Source organism: Lygodium microphyllum, chromosome 28 (assembly GCF_053477565.2).
Source record: "Lygodium microphyllum isolate KBCC chromosome 28, Lygodium_microphyllum_v1.1.10, whole genome shotgun sequence".
Classification (NCBI taxonomy): domain Eukaryota; kingdom Viridiplantae; phylum Streptophyta; class Polypodiopsida; order Schizaeales; family Lygodiaceae; genus Lygodium; species Lygodium microphyllum.
In genome coordinates, this window is record NC_141162.1 from 32,111,690 (window position 1) to 32,136,069 (window position 24,380).

General features: G+C 41.5%; 1 protein-coding gene across 4 annotated transcripts in view; it reads left to right on the top strand.

Moving 5' to 3' along the window:
• The first annotated feature begins 4,743 nt into the window (after positions 1–4,743).
• LOC148011318 (Amidase family protein) overlaps positions 4,744–24,380 on the top strand; it is a 57,873-nt gene continuing 38,236 nt past the window's right edge. For 3 of the 4 annotated variants that reach the window (XM_087670205.1, XM_087670206.1, XM_087670207.1), the window contains exon 1: positions 4,744–5,483. In XM_087670205.1, coding sequence (XP_087526331.1) covers positions 4,866–5,483 — 618 coding nt within the window. In that variant the 5' untranslated portion in view covers positions 4,744–4,865. The remainder of the gene's footprint in view (positions 5,484–24,380) is intronic. The other variant, XM_087670208.1, reaches the window with a different exon arrangement.

Here is a 24,380-nt window from a genome sequence, read left to right on the forward strand (position 1 = left end):
TGATCTTCTTGCGATCTTTGTGCACTTTGCACTATTGATAATGATGTAAGTGATGTCGTGAGGTTGATGACATAGACGAGGATGAGACGAAGATGACGAATATGTTGTGTGCACGATGATATCAAAGTAAAACTATCAACATCAACTTGTCAAAGTGTTCTCTCTCTCTCTCTCTCTATCTCTCTCTCTCTCTCTCATGGAAAGAAAGAGAGATGGAGATAGATCTATCTCCATCTCTCTTTCTTTCCATGAGATCTCCATCTCTCTTTCTTTCCGAGAGACTCTCTCTCTCATGGAAAGAAAGAGAGAGAGATCTATCTCCATCTCTCTTTCTTTCCATGAGAGAGAGAGAGAGAGAGAGAGAGAGAGAGAGAGAGAGAGAGAGAGAGAGAGAGAGATGGAAACATAGGGATGGAGAGAGGGAGAGATATGGAAAGAGAGAGAGGGTAAGAGAGGGAGGGAAGGGAAGGAGAGATTCCCTATATATATATATATTCTCCATCTCTCTATTTCCTTCTCTCTCTCTCCCTCCCTCATGGAAAGAGGAGGGAGAGAGAGAGGGTGTAAAAGAGAGAGGGAGGGATGAAAGGGAGAGTTTCCCTCCCTCTCTCTATATATATCTCTCTCTTTCTCTTTCCTTCTCTCTCTCCCTCCAGATATATATTCCCTCCCTCTCTCTTTCTCTTACCCTCTATCTCCATCTCTCTCTTTTTTTCATTGCTCCCTCTTTCTCTCCTCTTCCATCTCACTCTCCCCCATGGAGAGAGAGAGAGAGAGAGAGAGAGAGAGAGAGAGAGAGAGAGAGAGAGAGAGAGAGAGAGAGAGAGAGTGTGTGTGTGTGTGTGTGTGTGTGTGTGTGATGGTAAGAGAGAGCCCCTCCCTTTGTCTCTCTTTCTTCCCTCTCTCTTTCCATGAGATAGAGAGTGAGAGAGAGATGGAAAGAGAGGGAGGGTAAGAGAGGGAGGGAGATCCCCTCCCTCCCTCACACACACTCTCTCCATCTCTCTCTCTCTCACCCTTGGAGAGGGAGGGAGGGAGGGAGGCATATAGAAAGAGAGGGAGGGAGGGAGGGAGGGAGGGAGGGAGAGAGGAAGAGAGATGGAGATAGAGAGATCGAGGGAGGGAGAAATTCCTTACCTTCCTCTCTATCCATCTCCCTCTTACGCTCTCTCTCTCTCAATATATCTTTTCTTCTCTCTCTACTTCCGTCTCTCTTGTGAGAGAGAGAGAGAGAGAGAGAGAGAGAGAGAGAGAGAGAGAGAGAGAGAGAGAGAGAGAGAGATTATGCCTCATTTATGGGGTTTTGGTCATTTCATGCAAGCCGACTTGATTAGAGCAATTTTATTCAACTAGCCAACCTCATGCATATTTTGCATTATTTTATGCATATGTATTCAAGCTCCCTCCTATTCGATCAGTCGTTCATTTGTAACATTCCATAACACGTAAACATCCATATTAGGTATTGGTGGAGAAGGAGACGCCAATGCAAGTGCCCATATAACCCATGACTCACATTGTTTCTGCATTATCTCATATCTTGCTTGAGAGATACATATTAGTATGAGAGATGTGGTTGAGAGAGCTCCAGCTATAATGCAAATAAGAATACTATTTCGTCAAGTAGTTTTTGCCCTTCAAGATGTTTCAATACAAAATGGATTACGTATGTTCGTATAAATGTGCAATATCATGCAACAATGAGCATAAAATTATTTTATACTATGGTTCTTAGTCGAATGAGGCCAAGAAGGATGGCTAAACTGCAAAGTCTTGCCACTTAAAAATTTTCTTCCCTTGCAATTATTGCTACATTTACTATCACCATCACTATTTGCATTGCTAATTTACTACAATAATTGCTATTGGCATCACTATTATTGTCATCACATGGGTTGCTATTTTCTGGCGACACTTATAACAATGCTTTTAGCTATGATGGGGAGGTTTTTTCCTAGAGTAAAGGTGTCACTACTATAGGCCTTGATATTAATAACTAAAATTGATACTACATGCACATGTGTTTATAAAATTCATTAATGATAATTAAATATTATAGTCTTATCTTAACATATATTGCATTCATATGTTGTATACACACATATATGTATAATTAAATTAAGTATAACGTATACATACATGTTTAATATATAACATTTATGCATAAGTTTGTGTAATTTTAATTTCATACTTATAATAATATATTATTAATATGTAAATAATTATGTTATTAATTTTAATAGTTAAGATATATAATCAAATGATATAGATCATGTTAACAAAACTATTTATATATAATTAGCATTAATATATAAGTTACATGTTAATCAATACAAAAATATAATTACATATATTTAAAATAAATATAATGTATACATATTGTGTATATATTCATAATATAATGTAATCATATCATGGTACTATTAATAATATATTAATCGATAATAACTAGGATATATAATCAAGTATCTAGAACATATTAATCAAGATATGTAATTAATATATACAATCAACATTATCATGTAGATATATTTACAATTATTAGTATATATAGTTAGTCATTTATTTATAGCTAAATATAACTTATATAAATATAATATAAAAAATAAAAGCTTAACACATATTATCATATGATTATAACATATATAATAGAATTACAAAATAGATAGTGTGTTATATATAACTTATAATATACTTAGATAAGTTATTATATATGTTATAACCTATAATGTTAAATTATTATAGCACACACATACACACACACACACACACAATTATACAATACAATATGTCCTAATATATATTACATGATATATATATATATATATATATATATATAGATTCTTGTCGAAGCTGAGCCCATCTGCTCGTGAAACGCGACTTGATCCAAGCCCATATTCTTAGGACGGGGTCGAGGTCAATTGTTTTGATATGTCAAACGCATAGCTGACCTGGATTGACAAAATTATGGAAGAAGAGAGAGGTTTAACCCCTCTTCTAAGCAGATTCCTTTTACCATTCCCAATATTATGATTTTCTACTTTCTTCTATTGGCACTCTTGGAATATCGGCAGAAACTGAAAGAAAAGCAACTCTCTCTCGCATTCACTGACTGTATGGAGCCAGTCTTACAGGAGCGGGGGCCATACGAGAACAAGTAATGGATTTCTGTATGGATTTAGACGAGCCTGAAAAGGATGTTTTATATATATATATATATATATATATATATATATATATATATATATTGTATTACATTCTTATAACATAATTTAATGCAATCATATTATTACATTATAGTTATAATAACATTATATATCATAATTACGTTATAATTTATATATCATATTATGTTCTAACATATATTTCATTATAATTATATATTATGACAATGTAATTATTACAATTCTTACAATATATAAATTATAATGTATATAATATAATTATAATTCATATATGTTTTGAGGGTGCTAGGGAAGAAATGCTTGACGGAGAGTAAAAAATAGGTAGTTGGGATGCACAAAGAGAGAGAGAGAGAGAGAGAGAGAGAGAGAGAGAGAGAGAGAGAGAGAGAGAGAGAGAGAGAGAGAGAGAGAGAGAGAGAGAGAGAGAGAGAGAGAGAGAGAGAGAGAGAGAGAGAGAGAGAGAGAGAGAGAGTTCATGTGCTTGTGCAAAAAACCTATCCACTTGCATGCATCTGATTGCCATATGGCATGAACTTGTTCCTTGTTGAAGCTTTTAGGAAGCTAACATGTGTTTGCTCCTCGAAAGCCTTCAATAATAATAATAGAAGATGCTTGCACTCTATACTATTGTACTAATTATCTTAGAATGACATAGCTTTAAAAAGGATCAAAGTTCTTAAACCTTAAGCCCTTGAGCATTTATCAGTAGCAACAACAAAATAGAACATCAAGGAGCTCCCTATGCTTGACCTAAGTAAAGGCAAAGATGTAGAAGAGCTTTAAAAAAAAGCTTTGACATGTTAGAGCAAATTGGGCAAAAGGTTTGCCAAGACCTTAGTTTGTGCTACAAAAGGGTACAATAGGAGGAATCCAATCTAAAAAAATTGTGAGATTCAAACATTTGGAGCAAAGGGCTCTACAAGGACCCCAAATCACTGACTTCCAGATTTTGACTATTGGTTTTCTCATCGAATGGAGGAAAGGCACCCTTTGGCTCTTTGTCTTTAGATTTTTCATCGGTCATGTGAATGAATGCCGATTGGTTGGGGTTGCGATGATGTCATCTCATCTTCCTTCAATTTATCACCTCACCTAATATCTTTAATCGCTATCATACCTAGTTGGTTTGCTCTTTTGTGAAGTAGACGCCTGTGAAGGTCCCAACAAACTAAGGTATGCACACATTGATAATGAGAAACCCTTCTCGAAACAATATAGAAGAAACAAAGCTCCACCATAGCCAATACCTCAATTTGTGATTGAAAAGGCAGCTGATCTAGAACATGGGGGAGCCATTATGCAACAATATTAAACCTTGGTTTTTGGTGAATATTGAACCTGTTTCAAATTTTGTAGTAATTATTGTAGTCCATCATTCCAACGGGGTTATAGCCGAAGTGGTTTGAGCATGTGAGTGTGTGCATAGGTATGTGAGTTCAAACCTTGGATTTACCCTTGAGGATCTTTCAAATTTCAAGCCTTTCTCAAAAAATAAAATAAAAATTGTAGTCCACCACTCATAAGATATTATGACATGGCTATTCTAAGCCCCATGCAAGAAGGTTTTAAGGATTTGTGGGCAACTGTCCAGCAGGGGGGCCAAAACTACTCTTGCTGTCTGCAGGATCAAGGAGCAATTCTGACCCCATCAGCCTGTCGAAGCACTAGTGAAAGACGGAGATGCTTTTCTCCTGTGCCAAGGAGTCAACCATGGGCCTCCTGTCCAGTCCTTACCACTCCATCTGCCCTGCATTGTCGACTCTGTCACGGCGCTCCTTCACTATCACCATCTCACCGCAGGGAACGTCCACCATTGCCCAATACAGTACTACCACCCACCATGCCTCCCCTGCCTTGTCAGCTCAGAGAAAGCAGCAACAGGCCACAAAACCGCGCTCTGAAATCCTGAGAATAAGAGAGGCCCTCCTGACAAGAGAAAAATCTGCAATCGAGATTACTGAAGAGTACCTATCCAGATTGAAAGAGAAAGAGCCCAAAATCAGGAGCTTCCTCCATGTCTCCTCTGAGCAGGCTCTGAGAGAAGCTGAGCAGCTGGACAAGCTGATTGCCTCGAATGCCTCCTTGGGTCCCCTGGCTGGTGTCCCAATTGGGATCAAGGACAACTTATGCACCTCTGATGCCCCATCCACCGGTGGTTCGAGGATCCTCGAGGGCTACCGGCCCCCTTTCGATGCCACCGCTGTTAAGAAGATGAAGGATGCTGGAGCATTGTCATTGGGAAAGACCAACCTTGATGAGTTTGGAATGGGCAGCACTACTGAACGGTCTGCTTTCCAGGTACTCTCTCTTGTAGCTTTTGTTTTTGGTTTGTTAGCAATGGTGCTTGACAATCGTCTCAGCTTGTCTTAACTGCTGGTTCCCCAAAAAAACAAAAAACGTGACAAAACGAAGAACGTCAGTTATCTGGTGCTTTGAAAGTTTCTAAATGAAAAATCCTTAGTTGAGTATCTCACGTATGAGATACCTATCTTGTGCCTTTCCCTTATTGCTTAAGGATGCCTTGCCTTTAAGATCATTGCCATCGTTTTTGTCCTATTGACTGTCCTATCGAAAAAGCAGAATATAGGCACCGAATACCCTTGATTTTTAGAGGGTAGAGAAAATTCTATTCATAATTCCCCTAAGGAAAAAGTATCCCAGGCAAAATACAAAATACAAAACAGCCTGTAAGGGACTTCCATACCAAAAAATATACAACAAGGTGAAGTCTATTGCAAGGCTTGAATGAATGATTCAAGAGGTCTGTAATGCCAGATTATATGCACCTGACAATGGAAGAATGTGCCAGAATGCCAAGTCCTGAGAAAAGCATCTCTCCTCCTCATAGTCTCCAAACCGCCCTGTATCCTCTCCCATCTCTCGTGTAGAGTGTGGACAATCTCTATCCAAACGTGGAGAGAGCCTTTGTATTAGATATGTCCAGTAAATTTATACCATGGTTGCATTTGGAGGTCCACACACACACACACACACACACAATGCTAGACATGAGCTCTATTTGTGATGGTGCCCTTGGGTTCACACTGTGTGAGATATCTAGCATAGCGATCTTGCTTATAATATGCCTCGAGATAAGGTAAACATGATACCCTTGAACATCCTCATAAACGCAAGCTAGGCCTCTATCTATGTGACCCAAGCAACCACCCATGTGTAAGAATCATAGAGTCTGCAATGCCATGAAACACCATCCTAAGTGATCTCCTCCAAACCTCACGAGTCCTAGCTCAATCCTAAATGCAGTGTCTCTATGTCTCCTTTGGTGCCTTGCATCTAATACAAGGGACACAATCTTTGACATAGCTAAGCCATGTACCAATAGCTAAACTTGTGCACATGGATGTCAATGTTGAAGAAGGAAGAGGAACTTGATGTCGGTCTTTGTGTGGTGTCGAGAACCATGAAAAAATATGTGAATGAAGCACCCCAGCTGGAGGAACTAGGGAGAAGCTACCATTGTGATAACATCAAGAGATGTTGCAAAAATTGCCTTGGGAGGGGAAGCCTCCATGTTGGTAGAAAAGCAAGTCTCCTAGGAAGATGACACCACAAAGGAATGGTGAACTTGGCATGTCTCCAACCTAGGAAGAACTGGTGCAAACTTGCATGTGAGTCCTATATTGACATACAAAACCATGCAAAAGATATTAGAATTTGCAAAAATAGAGGTCAATAGTGAGATGCTTCAAAGAAAAACAAAGCAAAAGTAAAGCTAAAAGAAAGAAAAAACAGAGATTAGTAGTGAGACACTTCAAAGCAAAACAAAGTAAAAGTAAAGCTAAAAGAAAGTGAATGAGTTTATTGATGAGTGAATGTAGTGGAAGACAAAGGAAAGAAAACCTAAGGATAAAGGAACCTATGGGCCCGACTCATTAGCCTAAAGAACTAAGAGTGCTAAGTAGCATGAGACTAGTGTAGTGTACCCTAAGGGTGCTAGCCTAAGAGTGGGGCCACCATCACACACGGCCATTAGCAGGTCATTGCCGCCAACGAAACTCATGTCGAGGTGGGGAAATAGTCCTAGGTGGGGAAACGGTCCTAGGTGGGCATGCAAGAAGAGGCCTTGAAATGGATGCATAAAGTGCTATTGGTGAGAATTCTAATGGAGTCATATTAGTAGACCAGTCACCCAGCCTTAGTATGACATTCCTCGTCTACATGGCCCGATCTCTAACTGTGTGTGCAAAATCTATTCTTTTAAGGGAGGTGCTACTAGATGGGTTTGGTCTCTTTGGTTTCGTCAGAGGAGGGGGCATCACTTGGTTTGAGTTGCCTATTTTGGTCCTTTTTTTTTGCACTGGCCACCTTCATTTCTCCACCGTCCGGCTTCCGAATTGACCTCTGAAAGTTTCTGCCTGCCCGACTCGGGGGACCCAAATTGCCAGTTGCTCGCTCTTAGCTCGAAATCCACAAGTTCTCTTTGAAACCGCTTTGAAATTCCGTCTTCTGTGGCTCAAAAAAATTACCAAATCTGTCTCTGCTGCTTTGGACCTCGGTGAGAGAAGGGAAGTGGTGGTGGTGACCAAAGAAGGTGAAGAATGACTGAAGAGTGGTGGGATGGTGAAGAATGAATGAAGTGACTGCCTATTTATAGGCATAAGCTGTCTAGTGGTGCACCACTGTGTGGGTGCCCACTAAAAAAGTGGCCAAAATGTGGACACCAGCCCTTTTTGGGGCTATTAATGCAAAACCCTAAATGAAGTGTGTAAACTGAAGAAGTGGTTTCTCAATAAGTAAGACCATAAATTGAGAGGAGTGGAAAGCCCAAGTGCGGAACATAAAGGGGGTGTGAAAGGGAGCTCAATGCGCAGTCGGGAAACAAGGGTAAAATACCAACACCACAAATAGGCATCGATACAATGTCACCAATAGTGATTAAACCCTTAGAAGGGCATAGATCTTGCAACAAATCACCTGGTGGAGTCATATGACTAGAAGCTTCACTATCAACCAGCCAAGACCTCTTAGAAGATGAGGCAACCACTCAAGAAGGCTCCTCCAAGTCAACAATATGAAGGAACACTGACTTGTGGGTAACCATCGGAGTAGAGGTAGAAGGCTTGGACGTTTTGGCTCCATCCTTCGCTCTCGGGCGAAGGTGAGGGTACTTCTTCCAACGTTTCTCCTCGAGATATGTCCCCTTCCCACAGTATGGGCATTTAGGCTTCTTCGAGTTAGAGTCAGAGCTTGAAGAACTCTCCTATCTTTTAGCCTTTGACTTCCTTTTCTTCTTCTTTCCCCCTCTTGGACTTGCAACAAAAGCTTTGGTGGAGGTGGATCCATTGGCTACCTCTTTGGCATGCTCCTCATGATCCAAAACAATGTTGGGAATAAAGGGCCACTGCGCCTTTTATATGTGCTCAGGTGTGAATGCACCCTTAGTACTTTTACTTTACATATATCTATCACAAAAACCTAAAAGAGGTATAACTCATTGTACCCACACATTGTGCATCTCACACTCTTTACTGTCTATTGCTGCTCACACACACACACACACACACACACACACACACACACACACTCTCTCTCTCTCTCTCTCTCTCTCTCTCTCTCTCTCTCAGCCATTACCATTGCTGACCATTGCATCTCCACTATGCACTTGTTACTTCAAATTGGTATCAAAGCTGAAGGTCATTGTGAGCGCGCTTCTCGGAGCCAGTCCGAGCTGTGCCAACAACAGGTCGTCAATTTGGATCAGGTGCCAGTAACGCAGGCAGCCCGCAAGTCACAAGTTGCAGTTTTCAGCAGGTCACATGCTGCAGTTGATCGCAGGTATCAGGTCACTGGTCAGCCATCAAACAGGTCGCAGGTCCGTAGGTCAACGCAGGTGCCCCTGACAGGCAGGCAGCAACATCGTGGTAGCTCCTAGGTAGGCGCAGGTCGCGAGTAGCATCTTGAGAGTCAATGTTTTTTTAAAGGCAAAAAATCCACGTTTTTTTTCCAAAGGTTTATCCTTGGTAAATTTTGACAGGCTGTCATGTGTGTGTAAGCACAGTTTGACAAATCTGAGAGATTGGGCATGCATTTACTTCTGCAAATTGGGCCTTTTGGCGTATGTTTGAAGATTTTTCTGAGAGACAATCTGCAAGAGAAGAAGAAAAGAAACCTGCACTGGACAAGGAACAAATGCTGAATAAAGAAGGACTGATCAGTCCTTGCATGCAGCCCACAACATTAGTGAGGGCACTAGATCAAGCTGATGATGACAATAGCACCGGAGACAGGGGAAGATGACGGAGTCGGAGTGTGCTACTACCGGAAGGAAGGAAGATGACTTGATGATAATGAAGTGTGGAGAGGGGCAGGCTATAAATAGCCAATAATCCCCAAATCTGGCCAACCTGCCCCAAAAGGATGCCAAAAAGCTGGACCAGCATTTAATGCTTGCCGTGTTGGGAAAAAAAGGCAGAAAAATACAAGTGGCACGGAAAAAATCTTGGAAGGCATGGACAATGTCCGACAAGCAAGGACAGCCTGGGAAATGCAGAAACTACACAGGAAAAGCACACCGAAACTCGACAACCGGAGGAAATGCATAGAAATGAACACAGATGGCCACTCTAGAACGAGTAGCCTCCCCATCAAGACACATGACAGACTTGTTAGAGCTCCAAGAGTCCTTGTCTGACTCAGACTGAGGTTCACAAGTAGGAGATGACAAGGCATGACAAACATAACTACTAGCAATAGGTAGAGGATGGAACTATTTGTGCGGAAATCACCCATGGAGTGAGGGATGCACGCCATAGGTAGAGGACGGAAATCCTGGCGTCGTCTGAGCAGTCAATAGAGGAGGGGGGGGGGGGGGAGGGAGGGGAAATGTTCAGGGGTAATGAAGGGAGTGGCCATCATAGGCATCGTTGGATAGAAAGATGTGCTTACTTAAGGGTGGATGTAACGCACATTGTTAAAAGGTGGAATTCTTGTTAATGATGTACTAAGATGCAAAGTATCATTCACTTGTGGATAGCTAACATGTGGTGAAAAGGAAAAGGTATTAGAAACTCAAATAGATGATTCAAGAAAATCTATATTTTGATGAGAAGATGGAGGTATGAATGGAGTTTGAGAAAAGTGACTACCCATACCATGCCCAAATGAAACAAAAGTTTCAGACATAACTGTGGAAGTACATCTACTTCGAGAGCCTCCTTGGTTTACATTTATATACTTAAACATGTCATTATTCGGATCTTGCATACCAAAAGGAAAAATACAGGAGGGTTTTGGTTCAATAACTCAAAAGGGTTTGATAAACTTGACACTAGGCTTGGCTATGATGGAGAAGATGGATTGTGAGGTGGCCCAAAGGTTGTAATGTTCTCTTTGATTGGAGAGGTGGCTAGCCACACCAATTGATCTAGATATATATGAGCAAGGTCTTGAGAAGTTGGAGAGTGGTAGTTGTGACTATACCCGACACAGATGTATTCTTTGTGAAGAAACCACTAGGGTTTGCACAGAGGAAACAATGTACGACCACGACAAAAACACAAAGACATAGATAGAGACGTGCAAAACTCAAACCCTAAACACAAAACACAAAATGCAAAACTCAAAAATGCAAAAACACAAACACAAATAGAGAGAGAAGAACTTTGAAGTGAATGAATCAATGTAGTAAATGAATGTAAGAGTGTACAGAATGCTCAAGGGCAAAGCAGTGAGTGTTGGTGGAGCCAAGTTGGGCATGGGCTAACAAGGTATGGGCATGGTAATTACACGAGGAGTCCATGTTAGAGGGATAGGGACACGTGGAGCAGAGGATGAGAATCCCTGCGTAGGAGTGATCCAAGGGATATGAGGTGATACACTATATGCAGAGGATGGAAATCCCTACATTTGAGATGTCAAAGGAGGTGGGTGACCAGGGGTAGTGAGGGGAATGCCCATCAGAGCTGTCCCACTGGGAAATAATGTGCTCATTGATGGAAAGGTGGAGGGAGATGTGGTAAAGGGTGGCATGTTTTGTAACAAGGCCTTGTTGAGAAACCACTTCTTTCTTCACTTTACACACTTTATTTAGGGTTTCACACTGATAGCCCCAAAAAGGGTTGGTGTCCACATTTTGGCCACTTTTTCAGTGGACGCCCACATAGTGGTCTACGAACCTAGACAACTTATGCCTATAAATAGGCAATCACTTCATTCATTCTTTACACTTCTACCACTACTCTTAGTCATTTTTCACCCCTCTTCCTTCATTATCAGATACCCTTCCCTTCTCTCACCAACCCCTTCCATTGTCCTCACGCCCCTTCAAGAGAACATTGCGATTCGTGGCTCATGGTTGCTTTCACCCTTCCTGTTTGCTTCAAGCGCCTTGTTCCAGCATGAGGCCTTGTGTTTGGAGCATCTTTCACGTGGCATCACCATCCTCTACTTGGCGTCAACACTCTTCTTCTTCAGGCTCCACCTTCATGTGGGTTTTTCGAGGCCTTCTCCTTGTCTAGCGTCATCATCTCCAGTTTGCGTCAGCATCCTAGTCTCTGGCGACAATCTACATTAGCGAGCATTAGTGATTTCATCACTCGTCTCTGGCGACAATCTACATTAGCGAGCATAAGTGATTTCATCACTCGTCTATCACAGGGGCTGCTGGGACTTGCGTTTTTGTAGCTTGGCTTTTCCTCCATCATCTGGCATCATCATTATCCACTTGGTGTCAACATTTGGCGTGCTCTCCCTGCGTTTGACAGCTCTGTAGTGATTGTTGGATATCGTGTCCTCGATAGTCCGCTCCTTCGAGAGAGAGTGATTGTTCGACACCTTCCTTTACTTCGGCTCCGCAACCCACTCCATTGAGAGAGAGCGAGTGTTGCCCATCCTTGGCTCAGCATGAGCCTTATCTTTCCCCACCCTTGACTACTCAGGTTCGAGAGGCTACCTTTGGGAGTTCTTTGATATCTTCGATACCCCAAATACCTTCTTCGGCACAACCAGCGGCACTTCCTTTGTCATTAGATGATTTCGTCATCAGACGATTCGGAGTCCGTGATCCATGAGTTTTCAGATTTCCTCTCTCTTGTAGAGGGGGACTTGAGAGGGGGATGTACTCTCTTCGCCCTTAGAGGGGCCTTCTACTTCTTCAGCTTCAGGGGGGGCCTTTGCGTCTGCACCCTTTGGGGGGGCACCTACTCATCTTGAAGTTCGTCACTCTCCATTTACTCTTTGGGGATGGTTGTCATCGAGTAGTCATTTCTCCTATTGATACCCAGGATCTTTAGAGACTACCTAGATCGGGGCCCTGGAGGTTCAACCATGACTTGGTGACGAGGCCTTCGAATTCCTTCCAGTGTGGAGTTACGGAGCTAGTGGCTTCTCTCCTGAGGTGGAGTTAGGTTCTATAGTTCATCCTGTCTACTGTTCCTTACTACAAGTTACCTTGGAGGTGGAAATCTTGGATTTTCGGATCCTCTTCTTCATCATCATCTCCCTTTGCTCCTCTTTCTTCATCCCTTTTTGGGCCTGAGAGGGGGTGTTGAGAAATCACTTCTTCAGTTTACACACTTCATTTAAGGTTTCGCATTGATAGCCCCAAAAAGGGCTGGTGTCCACATTTTGGCAACTTTTTCAATGGGCGCCCACAGTGGTGTGTCACCCTAGACAGCTTATGCCTATAAATAGGCAATCACTTCATTCATTCCCTACACTTCTACCACCACTCTTCAATCATTCTTCACCCCTCTTCCTTCATCATCAGACACCCGTTCCTTCTCTCACTAGCCCCTTCTAGTCCCCTCACACCCCTTTAGGAGGACATTGCGGTTCGTGGCTCATGGTTACCTTCATCCTTCCTCTTCTACTTCAGGTGCCTTGTTCTAGCATTAGGCCTTGCGTTTGGAGCATCTTCCACCTGGCGTCACCATCCTCTGCTTGGTGTCAGCATCCTTCTCCTTTAGGCTCCACCTTCACCAGCGTTTTTCATTCTGGAAGCCTTCTCCTCACTTGGCATCATCATCTACAGCTTGGTGTCGGTATCCTAGCCTCTAGTGATAGTCTACATCATTGAGAATTAGTTATTTTATCACTCGTCTATCATAGGGGCTGCTAGGACGTGCGTTTTTGCAGCATGGCTTCTCCTCCATCACGTGGCGTTACTCCTCTGTCACAGAGGCTGTTGGGACTTGCGTTTTTGCAGCTTGGCTCATCCTCCATCATCTGGTGTCATCATTGTCCATGTGGCATTAGCACTTGGGCTGCTTTCCATGTGTTCGACTGCTCCGACTCTTTGGATTTGCGTTTTGCTGCCCATGTCACTCTCCGGCATCAAAGGACTGTGGTTCGCTCCCTCGACAATTGGTGATCATCTTCCACATCTCCGACGGCATCAAAGGACTGCGGTCCGCTGCCCACTGGCCGGAAGACTGCATTTCGCTCCCTTCATTGTGCAGATTTCCCACAGGTGCTGCCAACTGATTTAGACAGTATAGTGCAATCATCTTTTGAGCTTTGACTCTGCTATATCAGCTTTTCTTCTCGTAGCATGATTCAGTGCATCATCACCATGTTCTTGTGTTTTTGAGTTTCTCTTCTCTCTCAGTGTTTACTCTACACACTTTATGTTACCTACAAACCCTACTATCTCTTTGCATTGTCGCCTACTTTGACATGGTATTAGAGTATACCTGTTATTTTTGATATGGTATTAGAGCATACCTATTATTTTTGACAGGCCCCATGGTGCATAGAGGCTTGAGGGTAAGTGCATGGTATAGTGTTAAAGGGTGGCATTCCCGCTAACGATGTACTGTGATGTGAAGGGGTAGGAAAGTGCGAGTATGGAATGGAGAATGAGAATGTGCTAGGAGCACAAAGGGAGGTTCCAACCCCTAGTGTGGAGGATGTGGATGTGAGGTGTAATCCAAGGGTTTGGAATGAAGAAGGGAGGAAATTGGAGTGTGGGCTAGAAGAGGTGGGTGGGATGGGAGGGATTTGAGAAGAGTGGCTTACATGCTCAAATGAAATAGAAGATGTAGATATACCTAATGGAGGATGCTTGCATCGAGAGCCCCCCTCTATTGACATTTACATACAAAAAATTATCTGGATTCTGCACAACAAAAGAAGAAATAAGAGAAGGGTTTTGATTCATACGACTCAAAGGGGTTATATGAATGTGGATTGGGTGTGGCTGAAATGAAGAAGATGGGTCGCTAGTCATCCCAAATGTTGTATGTCCTCCATGATCGGAGAGGTGGCCAGTCTCACCAATTGGTCCGGATGGTGTAGCAACATCGGTAGGAGGGTGTAAGATTGACTATATGTGATGCGCAAGTACTCTTTAAACTCCTCTTCTATCATGAGAGTGGAATCTAGAATAGGAGAAAACAAAGAAGGTGAAGGTGAAGGTGGGTGTTGTCTTCCTCACCAAGTCCATAATACCTCCTTAGGGCCTCTAGTGATGGAGAAGCCATGATAAGACATCATGGGGTCCTAAGAAGAAGGTGATTGAGACATTGTGATTTGGTTACAAGTCGTTTGCGTGCCTCACACAAAACCTAGCACTCTACAATATCAGTAGGATACTCTTTACAAGAGCACCAGCTTTGATACTATGTGAAGAAACTGCTAGGGTTTGCATTGAGGAAACACAGAATGTATGACCACTAGAGAAACACAAAGATACAGACAATGACGTGCAAAACGCAAATGCAAAATGCAAAACACAAAACATAAAAAGACAAACACAGATAGAGAGAGAAGGAGAACTCTGAAGTGAATGAATCAACCCAAATAAATGAATGTAAGAGTATATAAAATGCTCAAGAGCAGAGCGATGAGTGTTGGAGTGTGATGTCCATCAAAGATGGATCCCAAATGCTGTAATCACCAGTCAAAGTGTGTTGGAGGGTGTAGAAGACTAAAATGCATATCACCGAAAGCAGTAGGATGCTTTGCGATAGCAATGGAGATGCACAAGGATGCCGATGATGGCTGAAATTGCCAAACATAGTAGAAGCGGCATTGACTAGGGTTGGCAATGGCTGTCTGGCCCAAATGCAACAATGGAAGAAGTGCCATGTAGCAGGCAGTAGCTGGAAGGGTAGTCGCCAAGGGTTGGAGCAGCAGACGGAGTGGTGGCAGTAGTCATAAAGGCTGGACAGCCACGTGGAGAAAGGTTGATGGCGATGATCTTCATGTAAATGCGAAAAACTTGCATAGAAGGGATGAAGACCCAAATTAGGGTTTCACGGAAACTCTCTCTAATTGTAGACCAATTTTGCATTTTTCATTAAGTAGGCATGTTTTGGGGCTGTTTAAGAGGCATATCAGCATGGAATGCATATCTTAGCTCAACATTCTTGGGACTCATTTGTCATGAATTGTGTATTTGGCCAAGAAGAAGGTGGTAAAGATGAAGTGTCGTCTTCCTTGTCGAGTCCATAATGCCTCCTCAAGGCCTCCAATGATGGAAAAGCCTGATAAGACATAGTAGGATCTTGAGAAGGAGTTTGAGACATTGTGAATCGGTTACCTGTGGTTCGTGTACCTCGCACGAAACCGACCTCTTCATGATAGCCATATTATGCTCTTTACAAGAGCACTAGTTCTGATACAATGTGAAGATATGCTAGGGTTTGCATTGAGAAATCACAAAATGTATGAACACGACTACAACACAATAACTTAGACAATAGCGCAAAATCGCAGAACACAGGATGCAAAATGCAAAACTACAAGAACACAAACAAAAACAGAGAAGAAAGAGAACTCTATAGTGAATGAATCAATGTTTTAAATGATGGAGAAAATGTACAAAATATCCAATAGCAGCTAATGGGTCTTGCTAGAATCCAAAAGACAGTAGTCTGGAGGCTGAATTTGGCAAAACGCAGCATTGTACCACTCAAATGAAGCTGGAAACTGATCATCGAGACTGCAGACAGTAGGGTGCTGGCCGGGAGAGAGTCTGCTGATGAAACCAGTCTTCCTTCTTGGAATGGGTGGTGATAACCTGATTTAAGAGTTAATTACAACAATAAATAAATGCACATAAAATGAAATACACACTTTACCATAAAAATCTTGGACAGTAGACACCCTGTTGGCCCCAAAATTGGCACCCCTTGCGGTATTTCTTTAGCTTCATTAAATTGAAAGGAGTACAACTTGAGATTCTTCAATCTCCTCCTGCTAACCAATTGCTCTTGCTGTCATAAATGACCAGCAAGCCTTTTGGGTCATTTGCCCCTTGATTCACCCAGGACTTCTTCTCCAATTTGACCCTTGGCTGGCCAAATGCTGCCCCAAATCAATTCGGGATGGGCTGGCTCCTGAAATCCCTTGATAATCTTCAATTATCAGCTGCTGATTTCAGTCCCTTGAGCCTCCAATCTTTGGCATAGATCCCAAGGTGGCTGCTAAACCCTAATTTCTGCTGTAAATTGGGGTTTACTGCAGAAATTACAGATCAGTCCACCAAAACTGGCTGAGATCTCCTCCAAATGGCTGAGAATTGCTAAGAATGGCTGAGCATAGGCTGAAGGAGATGAGAGAATGCTGTAGAGAGAGAAAATTCTGAGATTTATCGCGAAGAACTGATCAAAATCTGCTGCTGCCTTGTTGTACCAGCCCCAAACGGATGCATCAACAACAATGGGAGCATCAAAGAGTGTGATCTTCAGGAGAAAGTGCATCAGCAGCAATTGCCAGCTTCCCAAGGTCAAGAATATGCAATCTCCGTCACCAAAATGGTCTCCAATGGCTGGGAAATGGCTCCAAAAGCTGGCAACAACAGTCCAACACCTCTTTCCAACAGCTCCAAAATGAAAAAACGAGATTTCCCTCTCCCTTCAGCCCTATTTAGTCTTTCCTCTACTAGCATGGGAAAGTTTTGCCAAGTGGCAGCTTTCTTAATCCATTTTCAGCAATTTCCAGCCATTTAATTAATTTTCAGAATTAATTAATTCTGAAAATTAATTCAACCCTTAATCCATGCCCAAAAAATTGACCTTGCCCATCCAAAAATTAATTGGCTAGGCCACTTGCAACCCAAAGTGGTCCCATGCATTAATTGACCCTTGGACAAGCATTAATCCATTAATTAATGCCTAGTCCCTAGTGTCACCACTCACACTTAATGGCCAATTAATGGTCCTAGGGGCAAACAGACACCAAAATTCACCTAGAATCTAATATGTGTAACTTGTTACAACTTTTGCCTTTGACACCCATCTTTTTCACAGGGTCCTTCGACCTTCAACTGTGAAAAAGTAGCTTGCACCTCACATGTGCAACACATGTGCATCTTTTAATTGCACATTTGATTAATCCTTTAATCAAATGTCAATTAAACATAAGCAAAGCATCAAATTTTCACGTCCTTGTGACAGCTGATGTAGGGCATTCTGCATAGGCAAGAAACGCAGGCTATAGACCAGGAAACAGAGTGGCAGCAGTTAACGTCAGCAGGCTATTTACAAATGCAGTTGTGGAATGACTCCAAACAGTAGGGCGATGGTAGCATATACTTAATCAGGGGCTGGAGTGAAGGTGGTTGCAGTTTGCAAGGGCTATATAGCTAAAGGATATGGGCTAAAGGCTGAAAACTGGGCGTCAACAGCAAGAGAGAGAGTGTTGGATTGATGTGACCTGGAAAACAGGGGATTCTCTTAAATTAGGGTTTTGATTATGGGACATAAACTCTCTAGGAATGCATTTCCTTTTAATGAAAGTATCAGTAATTACATGTTTTGGGGTTGTTGAGTGTTCTTGCTACCTCCAGTTCCCCTTCATAGAAGTGGATACCAAAGCCCCCTTTGAATAGGAAAATGGGGTCTCCTTGTGGACTTGGTCATGCACCCTCATTTAATGAAAGAACTAACATTCGAACTCATCGAAGGTTGGCAATCAGGGTAGCAAAATGATATGTTGCATAAAGTGGAAGTATTTAGAAGCCAACTTGTTTAAGAAAAATGTAATTTGATTGTCATCAAACTGCGATGAGTCAATACTGACGAACCTGGTGAGTAATCACCTCTATTTGGCCAACTTGACTGTGAAATCATCCCCTTTCTTAATACAAAACTCGTGTAGCTCATAATTGAGATTGATGTATTGGGTTTGATCTTGTGCCACATAGCGATCAAGGAGATGACTCCAATGATTGGACGCTAGGAGAAAGTGCTGCAACTAGGAATGAAACTTAGGAAGTAAACATTGCATTAAGTCATTTGTAATAGCATTGTGAGCTCTCCATTGACAAATGTGGTTTGGGTGGGCTAGTTGGGGGTTGAATGTATTTGTAAAGGCATTCTTGGCTGTAGCAACATGAGTGGTAGCATTGAAAGAGGAATAGAATGGGTAAGGTGGGGAGGGTGGGGATGTGGAACCATGCATGTGGAATGTGTGCACAGTAGATCCAAAAGTGGGTATGGGCTAAATGGGCATGGGCATGGTAGCTACATGAGTAGCCCAACAAGGGATAGGGACTCTGTATGTAGAGAATGGAAATCCTTTAGTGGGTATCTGTCTGATGAAGTGATATCGCATACCTATATGTTTTGTGCGTGAATGATACATGGCATTCTTAGCGAGATACACAGCACTCTGGCTATCACATCCCAAAATTGCAGTATCCATAGACATGTTGAGATCCTCTGCAAGTCTGCTCAACCATATAGCTTCCTTAGAAGCTTCAGTAGCTGATATGTATTCAGCTTCAATGGTACTGAGTGCAATAATGTTCTGTAACCTGGAATACCAAGACACAGCCCCACCAGCAACTGTGAAGACATATCCGTTGGTGGACCTACGAGTGTCCAAGTCACCTGCCATGTCTGTATCGTAATAACCCTGCAAACTAAGTGCGCCCTGCCCATAGCAAATATACTTTCTTTGTGTACCCTTTAGGTATCGAAGGATACACTTGACAACCTCCCAATGTGTGTTTCCAGCATTTGACATAAACCTGCAAACAACTCCCACTGCATGAGCAATGTTTGGACGAGTAGCAACCATAGCATACATAAGAGAGCCACAAGTTGATGCATAAGGGACTCCTTTCATAGCATTTGCCTCCACGTCATCTTTTGGGCTGTTGGCTTTGCTAAGCTTAAGCTAAGGAGGTAAGGGTACCTCAAAAGGCTTAGCTTCAGCCCTGTTAAATTTGTCTAGTACTTTTGCAATGTAGTTTTCTTGAGATAAAAACAACAATTTCTGTATTATATCTCTACGAATGCTCATGCTCAAAATATGCTCTACATTCCCCAATCTTTCATGGAGAAGGCTAATTTCAGCTGATTTTTGAGAGCATCCAAGTTAGTCTTACTTTTCCTAGCTAGCAACATATCCACATACAAAACAAGTATGATGGGGCTGCCATCTGTATCCTTTTTCATGTACAAGCAATGATTTGCATGGCTGCGTGTAAACTCATGAGATAGCATAAACGTGTCAAACTTTTTGTACCACTGCTATGGTGCTTGCTTCAGCCCATACAGACTGCATTTTTGCCTACACACCATTTGTTCTTTTCCAGGAACTACAAAGCCCTCGGGTTGTTTTATGTAGATTTCCTCATCAACGTCACCATGCAAGAAAGTTGTTTTTACATCCATTTGGTATAGCTCTAAATCTAAAACAGCAGCGAGAGTAAAAAGCATAGGTAGAATGATCATCTTCACAATAGGTAAAAAGACCTCTTGGAAGTCAATCCCTTCCTTTTGTGCATACCCTTTGGCAACTAGCCTTGCCTTGTACTTGGGTTTCTTGTCAATTGTCTTTACTTTGTACACCCATTTGTTTGGAAGTGGCTTTCTTTCCTTGGGGAGAGACACAATATCCCAAGTATCATTTGCATATAGAGATTTAATCTCTTCCTGCATAGCTAGCTCCCACTTACTGCTGAACTCACATGACTTGGCCTCTTTGTATGTAAGAGGCTCACCCTCATCTGTAAGCATCACATAATGCAAGGAGGGGTCAAACCTATGTGGTTGCCTTCTTATGCTGCGTGTAGACGTGTGTACCCAATGATCAACATTTTCAGGAATTGGGTCTACATCTGGAGGTATATTATTTTCAGCATTTATTGGTTGCTGTAAGCCATTTTTGGGATGTTGTTCATGCTGTACAACACCTTCATTTTCATTACCAGCACCTGCATTTTCATAATCAGCAAGCCTATCTTGTTGTTTCGTGGCCCCCTTGTGCTCCTATTTGTTGTCCATCATCATTTGGCTAAAAAATAACCGGTTGATCATTAGTTTCAGCCTGTGGTACAACACCATGAGGCTCATTTTATGAAGTAATAGGTGGCTGCAAACTTTGAAATTTCACCTTTTTCATATCTTCATTAGAGGCTAAAATACATTTTAGCAATTTTGCCTCTTTAAGCACAACATTACGGCTACGAATAATTTTCTTGGACTGAGGTAACCACACTCTGTAGCCAAATTCACCCTCATCACTATAGCCTATGAAAATGCCTTTGGTGGATTTTGGGTCAAGTTTGTTCCTCAGCTAATAGATGATGGAGAGACAGATCCACAAAAACGATGAAAGCACGAGTATCCTTCTCCTCTCAACCACGCCTAGATAAGTGCTGGCCCTCTACCCGGATTCCTTTGCCAGCCGTCAACTTCCTGAAGTCCTACTATTCCTGGACTCCCTTACTCTCTAGGCTCCCCTTAACCCCGTTCGGGCGCCCAAGAGCCCGGATGGTCATTCTCGTGCATGTTCCCCTAGATTTACCTTAATGTGACATTAAATGTCACTTTTAATGTCACATTCCATATTTATGACCTTAATGTGACATTAAATATCACTTTTAATGTCACATTTCCTTCCCCTTAAGAATCGGTTTCGTCCTCGAAAACGATATTTGGAAGGTCTAAGTGTAAATCGGGAAACCTTTTCTTTAAAGTACTTACTTGCTCCCATGTTGAGCTTTCTTCTGAACAATCTTTCCACTTAACCAAACATTCTTGATAAATAGTATTCCTCGTTCGCCTATTACGAACATTTAATATTTTTTCTGGTTCATGTGGATTAGATTGGTCATAGAATAACTCCTCAATATCATCATTTAAGATTAGATTATCCAAATCACCCAGCTTCTTCCTTAATTTGCTTACATGAAAAACTGGATGTATTTTACTACCAGCAGGTAGTTGGAGCTTGTAAGCCAATTCTCCCACCCTTTTAAGTATTATGAAAGGACCACAATACCTTGGTGAAAGCTTTGGACAATGTCCCTTTTTCATAGTTTTGGTTTGTTCAGGCACCTTAAGATAGACCAATTCTCCTTCTTGAAAGGAGATGTCTCTTCAGTGAGGATCTGCATATGCTCTAGCTCGATTTTGAGCTTTTTTAATATTTTCTTGAGCAAATTTTAACATACTATTCATATCCTCCAAAAAGTCTTTAGCTGCCTGAACCTTTTCCTTATGCAGTCCTACTGCAAAAGGAGCTCTGGGCTGAAACCCATACATTAACATAAATGGACTATATCCAGTGGAAGAGTGCTTGGCACTGTTATATGCAAACTCTGCTAACGGTAAATACTCTTCCCAATTAGTTTGCCTTTTACTTACATATGCCCTAAGCATATCTTCAAGAATTTGGTTAACCCTTTTAGTTTGCCCATCTGTTTGCGGGTGATCCGCCGTACTCATGCTAAGTTTAGTTTCCAATTTCCTAAATACCGCACGCCAAAAATGGCTATTAAATTTTCTATCCCGATCAGAAACTATATTTGCCGGAAGGCCATACAATCGGTATATGTTCTCTACGAACAATCTAGCCAATTCTGGTGTTTTAACATCAGTTGAAGTTGGAATAAACCTAGCCATTTTGGTTAACCTATCCACAATCACCCACACAGAGTCGTGCCCCCTCTGTGTTCTAGGTAGAGCAACAATAAAGTCCATGGAGATACTCTCCCATTTTCCCGAAGGAATTTCTAATGGATGGAGAAGTCCTCCCATTTTTAATTTTTCAGCTTTATTAACCTGGCATTTATTACATTTGACCACATAGTCAAGGACGCCCTTATTCATTCCAGGCCAATAGAACTGCCTTTTAATAAGACTATAAGTCTTATTAACTCCTGGATATCCCGCACTAGGGGTATCATGACACTCAAAGAGTATCTGGCGCCTTATTTCTATATCTTTCGGGACACATACCCTACCCTTGTAGAGTAAATAACCATTATCAATGGTAAAATTCTTCCACTTGAATCCAGTTTGAGCAGCCCCTAATGCTCCATTTCCGTGTTGAACATCCTCAGATATTCCTTCCTCAGTAGAAGCACTTTCAGGTGGATCCCCATTTTTTATTGCTTCCCATATGTTGGAATATGCCGGATCAACCTGGCATTTCCCTTTTAAAGATTCAAGCAAGTTGGAAGTGAACTGAGTAAAACTCAATTCATTAATGATGGGCATTCTGCTGAGTGCATCAGCTACTATATTATACTTTCCTTTTCTATATCTGATCTCATAGTCGAACTCTTGGAGGAGTTCGGCCCATCTGGCTTTACGCCCGTGTAAATTTGGTTGATCATTAAGCCACTTAATGCTTTCATGATCCGATAAAATCAAAAGTTTGGCACCATACAAATAGTGCCTCCATTTCTTCATTGCATGTACTATTGCATACAGCTCCCTCTCATAAACAGAATAATTCTGTTTTGCACGATCTAATTTCTTGCTTTCAAAAGCAACTGGTCGACCTTCTTGTAATAAGACCGCGCCTATTGCCTTATCACTGGCATCAGCTTCAACCACAAATGGTTTATTGGGATCCACTATTAATAATACTGGAGCTGTAGCAATAGCTACCTTAAGTTTTTGAAAACTTTCATTTTGATCTGTTCCCCAATTAAAACTTTTCCCTTTCCCTTTAAGTTGGTCTGTCATTGAAACAGCTATTTTGGCATAATCTCGAATGAATCTACGATAAAATCCAGATAAACCTAGGAAGATCTGCAGCTCTTCCAGGTTCCTTGGAGGTGGCTATTCAATAATTGCCCGTACTTTTTCTGGATCCATGTTGATTCCCTCTTTCGAGATAATATGCTCTAAATATTTGACCTCTTGTGCAAAGAATTCACATTTAGTTTTCTTCGCATAAAGGGAATGTGTTCTTAACAGTTGGAATACTAATTGTAAGTGTTCCAAATGTTCTTCTCTTGATTTACTAAAGATCAAGATATCATCCAAAAAGACTACTACAAAATATCCTAGATAGGGCCGTAAAACACTATTCATCAGCTTCATAAAGGTAGCTGGTGCATTAGTGAGGCCAAAAGGCATCACCAAAAAATCATAATGCCCGTATCTAGTACGAAATGCCGTCTTGGAAACATCTTGTGCCTTAATTCTTATTTGGTGATAGCCTGATCTTAAATCTATCTTTGTGAAGAATTTTGCCCCTTGCAATTGATCAAAAAGATCTTCCATTTTGGGCATAGGAAATTTATTCTTCACCGTTATTTTATTAAGTGCTCTATAGTCAACACAAAGTCGCATAGAACCATCTTTTTTCTTTACCAATAAAATTGGTGAAGCCCAAGGTGAATTAGTAGGTTGAATAAACCCTTTGTCCAGGTAATTCTTAATTTGTCTTTCAACTTCTTGATGCTGTGTTTCACTTAACTTATACGGTGGTTTTGAAATTGGGTGTGTATCCTTATTTATGTCAATTGGGTGATTTATATCACCCCTATCTGGTGGAAGGCCACTTGGTAAATCAGAAGGAAACACATCTTTAAAATCATCTAACAAACTGTTCAATTCATTATTAACATTCAACTCACAAACATAAGAAAATTGTTGCTTAATATTACAGAAAGTAAAAGTATTCTGTACAGGAAGAGACCATAGCATATATACCTCACAAATTTTCTTCTTTATCAGCTTCTGAACTTCAGTAGAACACAGCAAAGGATTATCAGATACTTCATGTTCACCTTGAATGACAAAAGTCTTACCATCCCTTTCAAATTCCAGTGTATTATGGTGATAGCTACGTTTTAAGGATGGTTCCAATCCCCATAGCCACTCCCTCCCTAGAGCAATATCAGCTCTTTCCATGTTCATTATTTGGAAATCAAGCTTATCTTTATATCCTTGAATCTCGATTTCCAAATTGGATACCATTGTATCCCATATTTTATTATCTTGGCCTTGCATCATACGAACAACATATTGATGCTCACTG